Genomic DNA, 18,839 nt, shown 5'->3' on the forward strand with positions numbered 1-18,839 from the left:
GGCTGCTTCCTGGAAGTCAGCGAGGTCAAGGGGTGCACAATGTTGCCATACCCCTTGACAAACCTCCTGTAGTAACCCGTGAGACCCAAGAAGGCTCTCACCTGAGTCTGGGTTTTGGGCGGTTCCCAAGCCAGGATAGTATCTATCTTGGGTTGCAGGGGGGCCACCTTGCCACTCCCTACTTGGTGCCCCAAGTACACCACTGAACCCTGCCCAATCTGGCACTTACTAGCCTTGATTGTGAGGCCTGCTCTGCGCAGGGCCAACAACACTTCCTGGAGGTGGCGCAAGTGTTCCTCCCAGCTGGCGCTGAACACTGCTATATCGTCCAGGTAGGCGGCGCTGAAATCTTCCAGCCCGGCCAATACCTGGTTAACCAACCTCTGGAATGTGGCAGGGGCATTCTTCATCCCAAAGGGCATCACACGGAACTTGGTAGTGCCCATCTGGTGTGGAGAATGCAGACCTCTCTTTTGCCCCATCAGTCAAGGCGATCTGCCAGTACCCAGACGTTAGATCAAACGTACTAAGGTACCGGGCAGCCCCCAACCGATCGATGAGCTCATCAGCTCTGGGGATGGGGTGCGCGTCAGTCTTGGTGACCGAATTGAGTCCTCGGTAATCCACACAGAACCAAAGTTCTGGTGAAGCACCAGGCGCTGCAGCCTTTGGGACCAAGACCACTGGGCTGGCCCAAGGACTGCTAGAGGACTCAACCACCCCTAAGGCAAACATCTTGGAGACCTCCTCCTTGATATATGCTCTGACCTTTTCAGTCACCCTGTAGGCCTTGTGCCTCACAGGAGTGCTGTCCCCAGTGTCCACATCATGGACACACCACTGAGTGACACCAGGGATTAAGGAGAACAGATCAGGGAATTGTACCAACAGATGGCGACAATCTTGCTGCTGCTCAGGGGTCAGTGTGTCAGAGAGGACAACACCATCCACTGACCCATCTTTTTCTTTTGCACACAGGAGGTCAGGAAGAGGCTCACTCTCCTCCTCCATCCCAGCATCTGTGGCAAGGAGCATGCCCACTTCGGACCTTTCTAAGTGGGGCTTTAACCGGTTGACATGCAGGACCCTTAAGGGGTTCCTGGGAGACTTCAAGTCCACCAAGTAGGTGACATCGCTCTTTTTCTCCACAACCTCAAATGGTCCAGTCCACCTGTCCTTGAGCGCACAAGGTTCCACAGGGGCCATGACCCAAACTTTCTGACCAGGTTGAAGCTCAACCAGAGTGGCATTCTGATCGTACCACCGCTTCATCTCTTCCTGGCTGGCCTCCAGATTTGCCTGAGCAAGATCTCTGAAGCGCCGAGTCTGGTTCCTAAAGGCCAGCATGTAACTATATACATCCTGGGGAGGTTTCCTGGGAGATTGCTCCCAGCCTTCTTTGACCAGACTCAAAGGTCCTCTTACCGGGTGACCATACAAAAGCTCAAAGGGGCTGAACCCTAGAGACTTCTGTGGCACCTCACGGTAAGCAAACAGCAGGCATGGCAAGAGGACGTCCCATTTACGCCTCATTGGTTCTTCAAGACCCATGATCATGCCTTTTAGGGTCCGGTTGAATCTCTCAACCAGCCCATTACCTTGAGGGTGGTAAGGAGTGGTAAACTTGTAGGTTACCCCACACTCCTTCCACAGAGACTTCATATAATTCGAAATGAAGTTGGTGCCCCGGTCTGACACCACCTCTCTGGGGAACCCCATGTGGGAGAAAACACCCATCAGTGCCCGTCCCACCACGGGGGCCGTCACTGTTCGGAGAGGGATGGCTTCCGGGTACCGGGTGGCATGGTCCACCAAGACCAGGATAAACCTGTTGCCCATGGCTGTCTTGGGGTCCAGTGGCCCCACAATGTCAATTCCCACTCGCTCAAAGGGGGTACTGACGACGGGAAAAGGTTGGAGGGGAGCCTTCTGCTTCCGCCCACTTTTCCCACTTGCCTGGCAAGTTTGACAGGTCCTACAATGGATATCTGAATCCCTTCTCATCTGGGGCCAATAAAAATGGGTGACAAGCCTGTCATAGGTCTTGTCCTGCCCCAGATGTCCAGCTAACGGAACGTCATGAGCCAACCCCAGTAGGAAGGCTCTGAAGCGCTGGGGTACCACCAGCACACGGGCTGACCCAGGTTCAGCAGCCTTAGGCTCGCTATACAGGAGGTCGTTCTCCCAGTAGACCCAATGTGATCCTGACTGATCACCTGTCGTTTGGGCTGAGGCCTGCTGCCTCATACCCACAAGAGAAGGGCACACTTTCTGCTCAGCACGAAATTCCTCCCTGGAGGGACCACCATCCTGCTGCCAATGGGTCAGCTCGGGCAGGTCTCCCAGTTCGGCCACTTGTTCTCCTGTCGGTTCCAGGGCATCCCCCTCAGGGTCTGCTCCCTCCTGGACCGCGGGAACGATGGGGGACGGTTTCCCGCGCCCCCTGCCTCTTCTCTTCACGGTTGGGACCTGGGCCATACTTTCAGGCTCCAGGGCCCCATCAACACCCTTACTGACTGACATGGACCGGGTGGTCGCACACACCCACTCAGGCAGACCCAACATTTCCAGATGCGATTTTCTCTCCACCTGAGCCCAAGGGGAGTCCTCCAAATCATTGCCCAAGAGACAATCAACAGGCATGGCGGGCCTCACAGCAACCTGAAGAGTACCTGAGACCCCCCCCCACTCAAAAGGAACTTGAGCTACCTCACACTGACTCTGTGAGTTGTCAGCAGCTACAACGGGGTAGAATGCATGCGGGACCACCTGCTCTCTGGACACCAAGTGACACTTGACAGCTGTCACACTCGCTCCGGTGTCTCTGAGAGCTTCCACCCTATGGCCATTAATGGTCACCCACTGCCTATATTTCTTAGTGTTACTAGGCAGAGGGGTTGGAGGGACCATTTCCACGTCTCCTAAAGAGACCAGGGACATTTCTGCGGGACCCCACCCACCGGGGGCACCCATCTCCTCCCCTCCCAGGGCTACACTCGCTACCTGCCGAGGGGGTGCACGCGGCGGTGCATTCGAATCCTTCATGGGACACTGGGGATCATAATAACGGTGTCCCACCTGCTTACAGGCATAGCAGGTCATGGGGCCCCTGTGAACAGGTTTACCTGTCGGGGCCTCTGGCTTCTTTACAGGGAGAGGCTGGGAACCCTTCCCTTGGTTCCCTTGGGGACTACTTTGGGGCCCTTTCTGAAACTCCCTCTGTTTACCCCTGTCCCCCCCACTCTTCTGCTGGGGACCCTACCCACCTTTGGCTGAGTCTCCCACTGGACCCTTGTGGACCCTGGTACTGACCCAGCGGTCCGCCTCCTCAGCAAGTTTTCTAGGGTTAGATATCTTGCTATCAACAAGGTGCTGGCGTAGCTCTGGAAAACAGTTATTAGACAAGTGCTCCCAAGCAAACAAATCATAAAGAGCATCATAACTATCAACCTTGCTACCCTTTATCCAACCATCCATGGTTCTGCAGAAAAAAGACACATATTCAACCCACGTAGTACCAGGCAACTTCTTACATTCTCTAAAGGTTTGTCTGTACTTTTCTGGAGCTAAGCCATATCTCAGCATTAAAGCATCTTTCATATGAGTATAAGACATCCTATCCTCAGCAGGAAGGCTCAACAAGGTATCTCTCCCCTCGTTTGTAAAGCGGCTCCACAACCCCGTTCCCCAATCCTTCTCAGGGACCCGGTGGGCCAATAACGCTAACTCATATGCTTTAAACCATTGGCTAATATCTTCATTCTTACTGTAATCTTTGATCACATCTTTAGGAAAATAAAACCTACTTTCTGCAGGCACAGATGGAGTGCTGCCACCAGAGGGATTCAACTCTAAACTCTTAGTTTTAAGCTCCATCTCCCTCACCATCTTCTCACGTTCAAACGCTAATTTCTCTCTCTCAAAATCTAATCTTTTGCTCTCCATTTCAGCTTCTCTCTTGCTTCTTGCATTCTCTAATTCCAACTGCCCTCCTAATTTAAGTTTTGCCATTTCTAACTTGTACCCCCTCTCCTTCTCCCTGTCTTCTAATTCTTCGGGGGAAAGGCTCCTAGAGGACGCACTACTGCCTGGAGATGACACTGGCCCACCTGTGGGCTCTTCCTCTTCCTCTTCTTCTTCCTCTTCCGGTACCACCACCGGATCAGAGGGATTTCTGGCCTCTAACCAGGCCTTAAGCGCTTTGAGGAAGCCCTCTTTCTTTGAGACACCTGTGGTAGGAACTTTAAACTGCTTGCAAAATCCTTTTAGATCTTTTAGCGTGTAGGAATCTATCTTCTCCTTATCGAATTCCCCCACAACATTCTCCACAGGTGTAGCAGCTCCGGCATTCTCCATGGTCAAAACTGGCAGTGTTTAAAAAAATAAGCTCCAGGAAAGCGGAGAACAAAAATAGAATATCCTACCAAAAACAGATTGTGGCTGCGTTATGGTCTGCTTTCACTATGTAGCGTACACTAATCACTGCACATGAGTCATAAATGCAAAGTTCAATCCTCACCGCTGACCACCAATGTTAGAACCGGCGGTCTCTAGTTGGCAGAGGTATACACTTCTGACAAATAGGGACCAACCAACTCTAGTCAGGGGAAGGGGATTACACACTCAGATAACCCCTGCTACCCCCTTGGTAGCTTGGCAGAGCAGACAGGCTTATCTCAGAGGCAGTGTGTTAAGCATTTATGACCACATACAGTAATAAAGTGAATACACTACAGATGGACACGACACAGAAGTTATTATAAAAATAGTATTTTTATATAAGGCTTAGCACAAGACCAAATAACGACAAAAATATACCACAGTCTTAATAAATACTCTTTGGAAGGAAAAATAATAGTTCAAGTAAGGTTTCTTCTTGGCAAATAGTTCTTTAGCAAAGTATTCTTCTGAGCACAGTTCTTTGGCAACAATGTAACCCCCACAGGAGTCACACGACGTCGAGTCTACAAGATTCCCAAGGTTCGGCGTCGACCGCGAGGAGCGCTACGTCGAGCCTGGAGTTGCAACAGACCCCACAAGTACAGTACCTTGAGAAACGAAGAAAACGATGATCCACGGCGTCGAGATGTCGGCGTCGGGGTCGGCGTCGATCGTGCCTCGGAGTCGGGTCAATCCGCAGCGGCGTCGAGGGATGTCGGGCCGGAGCAGCGCTCACGGCGTCGAGAAGGGCGTCGAGTCGATGCGATCAGCAGCGGCGTCGGGACGGGGTCGCTTGGAGGCAGAGCCGATACTCACTCCTCACTGGCGTCGATACCGGCGTCGAGACGGGGTCACTTGGAGCCGGGGCCGATACCCACTGCTCACTGGCGTTGCTGCTGGCGTCGAGACTGCAGATTTTCCCTTGTGTACTGGAAACAACACTTTCCAGCAATTCAGCAATTCAGTAGATGGTGAAGTCCTTTGGCCCTGTGACTTCAGCAGGAGACTGGCACTCTTCCAGCCCTTGGAGATTTCCTAGCAAGTGTTCAGAGAGTACACACCAAGTTCCTCTCTCCTTGTTCCTTGGCAAAAATAAAGAAGCAGCTTTCAGGTTCCTCCACAGCAAAACAGCACTCTGGCAGAAAGGGGAGGCAAGTCCTTAGATCAGCAGGCTTCTTGTCCTTGGTACAGGTTTCCTTGTCAGAAGTGATCTGAGTTCTTGGTTCAGGGGTCCTTCTCTTATACCCCTTTTTCCCTTTGTTCCCTTTGTCCAAGCAGGGAGATTCCCACCAGCTCAGGTTTGTTGGGGGTGTTGCCAGGCAGTGGCACCTGGCCTATTCACTGAGCAGGGCAGAGTCCTCAGCCGCCCAGCAGGAGGCGGAGCCAGTATTGTCACTGACAGGAGCAGGGCTATCAGTCGCCCAGCAGGAGGCGGAGCCAGTATTGTGTCAGGCAGGGCAGGCTACTCTTCCCTCACTCTATGTGTAAACGCCCCATTCACCCCACACTGACTCATTCAGACCTCTGGAGCCACCCAGCCCCTGACACACACACCAAACCAGCAGAGACCGGTAGATAGTTGGACAAGAAAATAGCCACTTTCTAAAAGTGCTATTTTCAAACATAGAATTTAAAAACCATCCATCCTAAAGGGTGTGTTATGAAATTCTGAGTTCAGGGATACTAAACTCGACTTGCTACCATGCTCCCTGAGTCAGATAGATTATAATGGAGTTAATAATCAGTCTGCCCAGTCTGGCCTATTGGAGGCAGGTAGCCCTTCAATAGTGAAAAACGAAAATGGCTGTAATTCACTATTAGGTCATGCCACACACATCAGGGCATGACCTACCTTTTACCAACAATGCACCCTGCCCTAGGGCCTACCATAGAGGTGTCTGAAATGTGGCAAAGTGAAGGTTTAGAGACTGGTAAGTAGGTTTCCTTACCAAGTCGACATGGCAGTCAGGGACTGCACGCAGGCGCTGCGGTGGCAGGCCTGAGACACATTTTACACGCTGCTTCTGTGGGTGGCACAACCAGTGCTGCAAGCCCACCAGCAGCAGTTAACTTACACGCCCTTGGCACACGCAGTGCACTAGACTAGGGTCTGAACAGTAAGTCAACCAAGCCAATCATGGTAACACCAATCAATGTAACAATTTAACATAGGGAGCACTTGCACTGTGGCACTGATCAGCAGTGGCACAGTGCCCAAAGCAATAATCCAGCAAAAACATCGTAAATAGAGGAGGCAAACAGAAAAAAAAGAGGAGAGACTCATGCCAATGATGCCAGGTCTAACAGTAATGATGACAGATAGATAGATAGATAGATAGATAGATAGATAGATAGATAGATAGATAGATAGATAGATAGATAGATAGATAGATAGATAGATAGATAGATAGATAGATAGATAGATAGATAGATAGATAGATAGATAGATAGATAGATAGATAGATAGATAGATAGATAGATAGATAGATAGATAGATAGATAGATGGATGAGCGGCCATGAGATGGAGTGGAGAAAGACCTTCCTTCCACCCTTATATGCAAGAGTTTTGGACAGGACAGCCCCTCTGTTTCGAAGTCACGATCCTTCTGCGTTAAACTGGCTGCGCTCGCTCCGTTTAATTGCGTTTCAGGATCATATGACCTTTCAATGTAAATTGCTGTAATAACCACTAAATACTCACTGACTCTTAAATTTATGTTGTTCTAAGGACACCTCGTGCACAAAAAGGAGACAATTTATGTGTATGTATGTTCTGTAATGTTAACTTGTGCACGTTCAAACAAAGAAGGAAGAATTATCTTTTTCATTTAATAAACGCCTCAGTCTAATTTCCACCCATATATTTAGGACATTGTGGGTCTTTTTACACAGTCGGAGCAACTGATTTATCAAGAACATTTAGGAAAGAAATAATTTCCCGATTTTAAAGTTGGCTGGTAAATAAATCGTTAAGGCTGCCCTGGTAATTCCTCTCCCAGCTACTGTGTTCCCAATGCGTCAGCCTGGACACCTAGGTTTGGAAAATAAAACATTTCTTCCGTTGTTAATTCCCTCAGCTTTCTTCAGCAGCAAATGGTTGTTAGAAACATCGCCGAGAATTACCAGGAGATGCCCGGTGCTGCTGGAGTAAATGCACTGCAATCCCCGAAAATATTGGGGATGTTTTAATAATAGTGCAAAGTGAGAAAAATGTCCTGTAATCTGAATATGGGACATTTTTCCCATCGGCCCCATAAACTCCATGAGTATAATGGAGCCCAAGGCAAAGTCGTTGACTACATCATCGGAGGACTCTACTTTATAAGTTGCAATGGTGGAGGGCGGGAGTTTTGCTGGGTTTGCTGAAGCATGATTTTAAAAACCTCAGCCAGTTTGCATCGCGTACTTCATGGTTTCTTATTACATGCAGGTTGGAGGGCGCTCCTTTACCCTGGATGAGGTGATGGAATTGAAATACACACCCAGGATAAGTCCAAGAAACTATGGCGCTTGGTGCAAAGGCCTTCCTGCGAAGCTCAAAGACGTGTGTGACACCAACCCTGGAGAAGCCTATAAAGTACTAAGTAAGATAATTTAGTGTATAAGCTGGGTCTGAGCTTTGCGTGAGAGTGATCTGGTCTAGAGTGATCCAGGTGAACTACTTGTTCAGTGGTTTTCTGTGAAATGATTACATTTTTGTCAGGGTGGGGTGGGGTGTTTATGAGCAATAAAAAGGTGCTCCATCCCAACCATGTCCTCCTCGTGAGTAGGGCCGCCAACTGGCATATGTGCAAATTCAGGACGGTGAGTGTAAAAATTCAGGACAAAGGGTCAACATTCAGGACAATAATTCAGGACAGGAGGTCAAAATTAAGGACAAGAATTTGGGCCAAAAGTTTTGCAGACGCATCAGAGGAGGTCGCACAATAGTATATAATTAAGCTCATCCATATCCAAACATATTCAACCATTTGCAAACCCATCCATCATGTATCCTTCCTTCCATCATTTCACTCATCCATCCCTCCATCCACCCTTTCACTCATCCATGCATTATCCATCCATCCACCCTTTCACCTTATCCATCGGTACACTCATCCATCCACTCTTCCACCCATCCATCCAGTCACTTACTCATCCATCCACCCAGTCACTCATCCTTCCACCCATTCACCCTTTCAGTCATCCATCCATCCTACCGTTTCTCTCCATCGACCCTTTCACTTAGCCATCCTTCCACCCATCCATCTACTCATCCAGTCATGAATCCATCCATTGACCATATTACTCATACAACCTTTCTCTCATCCATCCTCCCTTTCAATCCTTCACTCATCTATCCATCCTTTTGTCCATCTACCCTCCCTTTCACTCACTCATCCATCCTTACATCCATGCTTTCACTCATCCGTCCATCCATTCACCCTTTCACTTATCAATTCATCAATCCATCCATCATTTCACTCATCCACCCACCCATTAACTCGCCCATCATCCACCCTTTCACTCATCCATCCATCCTTTCACTCATCCATCCACCCATTTACCCATTCATCTACTCCTCCACCCATACATCCATCTATTTACCTTTTCTCTCATCCATCCTTCCACTCACTCATCTATCCATCCTTTCTCTCAGTATCCATCCATTCACCCTTACATTCATCAATTCACCATTTCACTAATCTATCCAGCCATCCACCCATCCCTTCACGTACTCACTCGCCCACCTTTTCATATTAATTATGAGCTGAGCCTTTGTCTGCAGAGTTGTAGACAGAAGAGGCCCATCAAGAATTCCACCCTTGCTGTAGTTCCTACAGCAAGGGATGGGGGTGAGGTTCTCTATGCCCATGCACATAGGCAATCTGAAAAAGTTGAAGACATGAGTCATGCATGATGCACAGTCCCAGGCCATGAGGTGACTGTGACATGGTGTTGTTTCCAGGGCTTTAAGTGGGATGAAAAAACTGGGGGGTCTCCCCAAAGGGGGTGTTCGATGTAATTAAAGGTGTGACTTAAAACACCTAAGCTAAAAATCTGTGCTTAGAATAGTGTACCGCCCGACTGGTATTTGGCTCGTCATTGTATCCAGATATGTAACGCAACAAGTAACGTTACACCTGCAACAAGCCAGAACTATTGACTTTGTCAATGGTTGTTAGTTGTATAAAATAAAAAAGCAGCAAACATAGCTTCCTTGAATATAATATTGAAAATTCATCAGTTCTAAAATGATGAGACTGTGAAAGAACTCTAGCCCCTTCTTTTTAACTTCTTTCAACAGCTTCTTTTCTTGAACTGGATTCTCTCGTAGCAGCATTGGCGTTTTTGCACATTTCTTCCTTCTGACAGAATGCCCTGCCCTAGACAGAGGCCGGGGGAGGCCCAGACTGGCCCATTGTCATTCTGTATGTGGTAATCAGCCACATACAGAAAGACAAAGGGCAGGGTGGGGCTGCTCTTGTGCCCCGAGGAGGAGTGCGAGGCGGCCCTATCATGGAGCTGAGGCTTCATACAGGGGAACAGTGCTGTTCCCTGCAATGCCCAAAATTACGGCCAAAAGGCGTCCGTTAAAGGATCCTCACGGACAACGGACATGAGGTCCAAATCACGGACGGTCCGTGAAATTTACGGACGGTTGGTCACCCTACTCGTGAGTCAACAGAAATATCCTACAGACCCAGAATGTTTAAATGTGCACAGACCATGGTCCCTTGCTGCCTCTCACGCTGCTGGCACAAATTATTGGTTAGTCTGCTGCCTATGTGCGCAGAGTGCCTTTCATGAGCTCACAACTGCAGTCAGTGCCTGCTACTTGGTTCTTTGCTGCTATCGGTCTTCCTGGCTTCTTTTTGCTGCTCTATGTGGCCGCTGGTTGTTTGCCAGATGCAGTCAGGCTGCTTGCTACCTTTTTGCTTCTATTAATATCCAGCGGCAGCTCCTCAGCTTGCTCTCTACTGATGGTTCATGTCTGCTTCTCTGCCTGTGTTCCTTGACTCAGTGGCGTAGCTAGAGCTTGTGGCGCCCGGGGCTATCCCTCAGATTGCCGCCCCGGTGGGGGGGGCGGAGGGGGGGGGGAAGAAAGGACAGCACGCACTTGAAAGAGGTCCGAGAGACACGTAGTATCGCCGCTAATAGTTACCTCGATCATGCAAGTTACATGCACATACATGACACAGTCCAAGGCTACACAGTTGAATGCACCAGTGACCGGCAGTACAAAGGAGGACACACAGACTGCATGATCTATCTGGGGACTCAGAAAAACCACATGCGACATCTATCAGAAAGCTGCGTGAACGATTACCTGGTAATCACCTCAGCACAATGTAAACATGCACATACATGACACTGTTCGGGGATCCGTCATTTACAGCTGACAATAAATGTCCAAACATCATGGCCCCCCCCCATTAAAGCAGTGGGGACGTGCACAAACGTGATGTGCTCTGAGGACCCAGAGCCAACTTAACAGTGTCGAAGCCTGTAATTCGTTATCTTTCAAAAACAGCAAATTAATTATTCACAGGGAATGACTCACTGTGTGCCCTTAGAACTAAACTCAGCACAAAGGGGTCAGTCAGCTCCACAACCTTGCCAACACAGACCAGATACAAAGCCCGCTCTGGTGGCCCAATGGCAACAACCAGGGATCACGCCCTGTCATTACTTCTAAGCAGCAGCAACCAACTCCCTGGGACCCAAAGCCAGCTTGTAATAGTGCATCTCTCCTTCAGAGCAGCCTCAGCACACACATGGTGCACAGCCTACCCAGGGGGCCCAAAGCTAAAATACAGGGAGTGGAGACACATTGTCATCACAATCCTTAAACACAGCTGTAGGGGCCATGGGAATATGTTCAACCCTATCCAGGGACTCCGTGAATAATCAGAAGAAACAAGAAACATTACATTTTTCTGCAATTTTGTTTTCACATTACTTTCATGGTAACCAAGTGTTAAAAGTCCGCAAGAACAGTAGAATCATAATAACGTGTCTAGTATGGAACGCCAAGGCTGTGTAACACACGTCCCTGTAACACACGTCTTCAGCTGCCTCCCAGACCCGAATGTAGGCATGGCAGAACCAAGGTCTGGAGAAAAATAACCACTTAAAAGAAGTCCGGATATGAAGTAAGTTATGTGTGCTTTTACGCATGTGTGTTTCAAAATGTCCACGGCTCAATCATTGGACAGTGGTAGCTTGCTACTACTGGTATCGCTCTACTCACAGACATCCGGGAATAAAGCCCTTCATCAGATCCCTTACGCATTTCAAAAGGTTCATAACCTTAGTGGACACAGACCTGGATGCGCCTAGACAACTGCTGACTAACTGGAGCAATCACACTGGCAACCTGCAATCACAACTGGAGCTCTCGTAACCTAGACCCTGGTGCCCTGGGATCAGAGAATACCAGGTTCTTCTCTTGTATCTTGTATCTCAATCTTTTGTGTTCCTTTCCTCTCACAAGCCAAAATGCTTAAGGTAAATAGCTCACACAACATTCAACTCTCTCTAGAACTCTAGGCTCTACAGATGAATGCATTATTTAGGAAGAGAGAGATGAAAGGCTTGCCTGTGCTCGCAGGTAAATGTATCAATGAGAGAATGGAAGCAGAGAGGTCAGTTTATCCCTGCTGTTTCCTGAGGAGAATTACAAGAAGACATCAACATAAGGGCAGGGTACAGACTGACATTTACCCAGAGACAGGTGCAATAGCCCACATGTCTAACTGGCGCTAACAGCACAGACACCACTTGCTCAGATGAAGACTTATTCCACACTCAGCGCTTATAGTACAAGTATCACTCATATGTCACAGATAGCAAAAGTACTACTTACGTGCCACAGTGACCACAGCTATCATCACATGTCAAAGGCAGCTGATTAGTACCATTCATCTGATCATTGCCTTGCTCTTCTGGTTAATTTCTTACTCAGTACAAACAGCAAATCTATCCTTTAAGGTTTTTGTCAGCAGAGCTACTCTCACCAGACAACAGAGCATTCCCAAACAAGTTACAGGGAGCAAAACTATGCCTTAATACCAGCTGAGCTATCCCTGGATAGGTGATTGTCCTTCTGACAATCTGTCCGCACGGTGTCTAAGCAACTAGGGAACAGGGAACCAGTGAACAAGAGGGGTTCGGGAACTAATGCTTTCAGGATGGCGTTTGGAGAAAGAGAGACTCTCATACTTTAGTGGGACAGGTAAAACAAAGGAACCGGGAGACGCAATACTTGGAGACAGACAGACCTCAATATTGAGCGGCTTTAGGCTGGGAAACATCAGGCAGAGTAGAAATGGAAGGCTAGAACAAGACAACAGAGACAATGAAAGCAAGAGACAGGCCAGTTCCAACTACAAGGATACAGGCAAATAAGAATCTAGGGTAGAATGTTTGAATTTGAACCTAGATGAGGAACAATGCATACCAAAGGAGAAACATAAAATCCACAAATATTGCACTAGAATGACTCTTACATCAACCACCTGTGTCATTTAGAAGGGCACATGGCATTATGTTCAAACAACACTACCATAGCTGACACTAATTAGGGGGAAGGATTCAAGGCCCTAACCTCCACTGTGAACCACCATGCAGAACCCCCAAACACACTCAACATTAACACAGGTTAGGCTGGAAAGTGTCAAGAGTCTCTCCTCCCCCCCAACTCCATTTATAGAACAGCTCTATGAGGATAACCAATGTCTTCCAAGCCAGCCACTCACATTAATGTGATTCAGTTCCTCTACTGGAAAACCTCTGACGGATGAATCACAAACGCAGACTGATGTCTGCATAAAGTGCCGAGGCCAAGTAATTGGCTAACTCTGAACCATATCTGGCAGGTCAACATAACAGAACTGCTGCTACACATGCTAAACCTCTTCTCTGTGTGTTTGGAAACGTTGCATACCAGCTGTCCATACTGTCCCTATGCTGTGTGTGAATTAGCGAAGCTTTAAGAGACCGTTCCACTTAAAAAAAAAAAGAAATCAAAATGACTGTCCTTGTCAATTTTGTTTTATATTTAGCTGCTTACAATTGTGTTTCCATTATTTTTTTAATAACATTTCCCAAATTAAGCTTGAATATTGACGTTCAAACAGTTTGAATCAAACTTCTATGTAGGTACACCAGGAATACACTGTTGTATGTATCAAGTCTGCATCATCTAGGGCTGTAAGGGCACAGCCTGTCACCATTTCACATAATTATATTAAAAAGTAACGAAGAAAGCCTTTGTGTGCAAGGATAAACGTTTCCTGTCTCTGTCCCCATTTCTCTCACAAGAGGAACCTAATAGACAAGAACTGCGCCGGGGCTTACCTGTTTGAATGAAGCTCCCCTCACGCTACATTCCACAAACAGTGCTCCAGGTTTAAATGTCCCGTCCTCGCAAGCACCAGGAGACCCCAAGCCAAGGCACCCCAAGCTCCGCTGCACAGCGCCGGCCACAGGAAGTGCAAGCACTATTTTGTGTCCCGACCCGGACCAGACCCCAGGCGGCGCGCACAATGAACCCGGACGCCTCCGCCCAGCGTGCAGTCAACCTTGCAGAAGCTCGTGCGACGTCACGGGCCTATGCTAGGTGGTGGTGGCGGCGTGCGTACGCTGCAGGCAGCAGTTGCAAGCAACAGGTGGCGGTGCGCATGCGCTCGTACTTCAAACATGGTCGCGCGAGTGGCACTGGTGGCCCATTGCAGTGGCCTTTATAATTTATTTGGGGACACTGACACTACTGTAACAGTAGTGTCAGATTCCCCAAATAAATTATAAAGACCGCCGCAACGGGCCACCAGTGCTGCGCGACCGCCACCCCAAAAATAGTGCCGCCTGGGGCGGACCGCCCCCCTCTTAGCTACGCTCCTGGAATCAGGTGAGTGAGATGGGGCGTGAGAAGATGGGATGAAATGGGAAAAGGGAGGGTGGGGAAGGGAGATGCAATGGTGACTGAAGTGTAATGGATGGAATGTGATGGGAGAATGGTGGGATGGAATGCAATGGGATAGGGGATGGGAAAGTAAAAGGGAAGGGGTGGTCTTTGGGATGGGCTATGATGCGAGGTGATGTGATGAGATGAGGAGAGGGTAGGTGGGGTTGGGGTTTGATCTTTTAGCGTTCGGATGGGATGGATTGAGAAGATGGTGAGGTGGGATTTGATGCAAATGGGATGGGGTGGGGTGAGATGTGAGGGAAGAAATGAGATGTGAGGGTAAGGGATGAGATGGGCATGGTGGGGGTTTGGTTTGATGGGACAGGGTAGGGTTGTGGTATAGGGTGGGACAGGAAGGAGTGGGCCAGGGTGGAATGAGGTGTGATGAGAAGGCAGGGTACAGTGCTGCATGGTAATTGTTACTTCAATGCTGCACACTGGAGAACTGAATGTCAGCCTTGGATACATGGAGAATGTGAGAAAGGACAATTGTAAGAGCACTTTTCAAAAACTTCAAATAAATAAGAGTTATTGGCACCTGAAGCATTACTACAATAACAGTAAATTGGATTTTTTTTCAAATTAAATAACATATTCTATAATTACTTACAGAGTGCTCTGGTTATCAACCTTGAAAGGATGAAAGGCTAAGATCCACTTTACTGCGATTCAAACTTCTGACCTGTAGGTAAAACTAGAGGTCTTAACTTGCTGGGCCTTCTTGCTGGCTGCGGACGTATTACCACTCCTCCACCCACTCCTTCCGCATCGTAGTGCAGTGTGTGCACATTTTGAAACATAACTAATCAGTCCAGAAAGAAGTGTGGAGGAGCTATTCAGTTTCACAGTCCCGCAGGTTTTATATTACTAAAAAGAGAGAACGCACATATTAGCCCCACCTTCAGGGGCTGGAGCCTACTTCTGCTGCTAAATTAGCTGGGGTAAGGCTGGTTTTGGATATTCGCGCTGAAGAGGAGAGAAAGAGTTGCTTTGCTGCAGAAGGCGCAGGGCCTGCGCCACTAAAACATTTTAGCAATGCAGTGATCCAACCTCACGAGTGGGCGGTGGGGAGGGCAAAAGTTTAAGCATTATCAAAATTTCACAGGCACTTTTGTAAAATGCGAGGCATTTTTACAAAAGTGTTGATATTGTGATTTTTTTTGCAATCATGACATCCTGAAGGGTTTGATTTACACCTTAAACAATAAGCATGCTAAATCTATTCATCGGTTTCTATGAAATGGTGAATGCAATTCCTCCCGAAAGTTTCCAACAGTCAGTTTAGGTGGCATTTAACCGTTTTCCTATGAAATCACATACAACCCTGTGGAGCAGGTAGGCACAGACTATGGCTGGTGCTTTGAAGAGACAGCCATTGTCACTTGGTGCTGTGTATCTGTGAAAGCATGCAGAACTTCCACAGATCTGACCCAGTGATGGCTCTCTGTGATCTCACTTCCAAGCAATCACCTGCTCGCACACAATCACCAGGCCTCGGGTCATCTGCTGCATGCATTAGCTAGGCTGTGAAACAGTGGCGGTCTGTAGCCAATCAGTTCATGGACTGTCCAGTGCATCACACGTGAAAAACTATTTCAAGATGTTATGCACCTACCACATGTTTACTGCAGAATGTGTAACGTCATGCATATGGTTGCTAGATATCACAGCTCAACACTGACACACGGGTTCACCATAAACCCATGGCAAGTTTAATTCAAGAAACTAAAGAAGCTATAAACATATCACAAACACACCCTCCTTCACCCCCACTCAGTGGAGTGTGAACACGGAAGCACATTGGAGCAACTGTGCTTATAGCAGAACTCACAAAACGTATTTTTTTTTTTTTGGCATATTTATATAGCGCAAACTCGACCCGAAGGTATTAGAGCCAGGGCCGGCTTATGTGCTGGTGGCGCCCTGTGCGACAATGTTTGTTGGCGCCGCCCCAATGACCACCTCCACCACCAGAGGTATCTCTCGCTAGCACCCTTTAACAGTGACCAAGTCTCCATAACCACACTCTCTCAGATGCACTGAATTAGTTATAGCGCCACTCATACCAGTGTAGGCTGTCCGAGCACTTTGCATCACACACACATTACACAGAGACAATCAATCATACGCGTGTAAATCAGTGTAGGAAATGTTACATAAGCCAAAGGACTAAAAGTGTAGGAGTCACATGTCATCCATACTGATAGGTAGTATAGTTTAAGAGATCTTGGTGTGGAGAAGTACAAACTCCGAGGCGAAAATGAAACCGCATAGTTGGGAGTTTTCTTTAATAATAAGAATCGATTTCAAGCCAAATTAACCCTTTTTGCAACATTAATTAATGTTCTAATAATGTATACTTTGCAGTCTGTATGCAGTTCCAGGATGAAAGTTAATATCTCACTGTTCTATATTAGGACTTTAAGTTATAAATTGCAAGTAACAAAAGGATGTCTCTTTTGAAAGCAGTAACCTGCTGATCTGTTTACATCATACCCACTCTGTAATCTACTTGGTACACGTTATTTGCAGCAGGCATATTAACCCTCTGCACTAACCACCTAAATCAAAACCTCAACTATACAAAATGCGGATCTCTCGCCAGGAAGGTAATTAATCACACGAGTTATCTTGACATTTATGTGAGGCCTGGTAATTGGGGGACAGGGGGGGAGAAAGAGAAACGCTGCAGCAGGTGCTTCAAAAGCAATAAACTTACAAACACGGCGCCCCCAGGAAGCCAGCAGCACCTGGTGTGGTGACCTCGAGGCTCGAACTCTAGTTTCCAGCACCTGCAGGATGTAATCGGCCACTTGTGTTCTAGTGAGCACACCTCTGGCTCTGTACTTTGCAGCGCATCTAGCAAAACGAACAGTGGAGCATTGTGGCCATTTGCGGCATTTCATAAATCGATTGTCAGCTACCTTTCAATGTTGTCATATTATTTATTTTCTAAAAACGCGGCATTTACAATCAACCAATGTGATGACCAAAGGCGGCAGTTTAGTCCGGCCGACGGACCACATCCTCTCCCCTTCATCTAACATCACTTACTTGCGCCCGGTGTTCTCAGAAAGTGCCGTGGAGGGTCCTCTGGTCTCTGCCCTGCCTGTAGTCCACGTCCCGTCGTCCCCGAACAATTAACTGCTTCGAGCCTAGGGCGGTACATCGCTTTACCTAGACTCGCAGATTTGTATTGTATCTCCTCTCTGCCTGCAGCTCCGTCGCCGTCGGCCTGCCACCACCTCCGCCCGGATCGTGTCAACCTAGCAGTAGCAGAAGCGCTCGTGTCCTTCGACGTCACGGGCCTATGCTAGGTGGTGGCGATGCGCATGCGCTTGCATTTCAAAGAGGGCCGCGCGCGCGGCACTGGTGGCCCGTTGCGGCGGCATTTATAATTTATTTGGGGACACTGACTGACGCTACTCTAACAGTAGTGTCAGTGTCCCCAAATAAATTATAAAGGCCGCCGCAACGGGCCACCAGTGCCGCGTGGCTGCCGCCCCAAAAATAGTGCCGCCTGGGGCGGACCGCCCCCACCGCCCCCCCCTAGCTACGCGCCTGCCTTGACTGTTCTGCTGCTTGTGCTTACCTCGGCTTTGATTGCTGCTGCGCCTGTGTCTGTCGACTACTCATTTATTAGAGCCTGCTCCTCTGCCACAAACTGTACGCCTGTGCTACTCCTCTTCTGCACTGTGGTTACTTCACCAGAAGTGCGTGTGGATCAATTACTTAGATGGTTTCATCCCAAAAGGTTTAAATTAATCTAAATATTCTTAATTGTAAAAAAACGTACTGATGATAATTCATACTGTGACAAATATGGTAAGAAGTCAATAGGATGAGTGTTTGTTTCATCATGAGATTACATGGAAATGTCCTGAAAAGAGAATTCACAAGAATCTTGGGTGAATGGCAGTTCACAGCCGCCCAAAATGATGGTATGGGGTATGACCACTGAGGGGATCGGTGAGAGATGTACACAAACTCCTTTTAGCTCCTAATACCACTATCATGTACAATGCTTAGTTGTTCTCCGTTAGATACGTTTGTGATTCATAAATACAAATACATATGCATACTTGCACACAGAATATGTGGAGCGGGTGGCACTTCAGTAAATCAGGGTGGCTTCTGCTCCACCAAACTGTGGCCTCCCCACCACATTTGGAGTTTGGAGAACTCAAGATTAACAAGAGATGATGCCTTTCCTGGCTCTGCGGAAGTCAGTCATTGACACCTGACACAAGGTCGCCACCTTTGAGGTGAGGAGAGGCCAGCCATATTTAAGGCCGGCCGCCTGATGCATGTTTTCCTTGCTGCGTCTGCCTTCGGAGGCAATGTCTACCCTTTTTTATTCCTAGGGGTATGTGGGCCCGAAAGAGGCATAAGGCTCTCCTACCTGACCATTGAAGCAAAACCTTACAATGTTGCTTTATAGGGCCCCCA

At 48.1% G+C, this 18,839-nt stretch overlaps 1 protein-coding gene across 1 annotated transcript in view; it reads left to right on the forward strand.

The window, feature by feature from the left end:
- LOC146867277 (guanylin-like) overlaps positions 1–18,839 on the forward strand; it is a 51,948-nt gene that overhangs the window by 18,208 nt on the left and 14,901 nt on the right. The window contains exon 2 of the mRNA XM_085603945.1: positions 7,872–8,025. Coding sequence (XP_085460071.1) covers positions 7,872–8,025 — 154 coding nt within the window. The remainder of the gene's footprint in view (positions 1–7,871; positions 8,026–18,839) is intronic.

The sequence above is a fragment of the Triturus cristatus genome, chromosome 1_2 (assembly GCF_964204655.1).
Source record: "Triturus cristatus chromosome 1_2, aTriCri1.1, whole genome shotgun sequence".
NCBI lineage: Eukaryota > Metazoa > Chordata > Amphibia > Caudata > Salamandridae > Triturus > Triturus cristatus.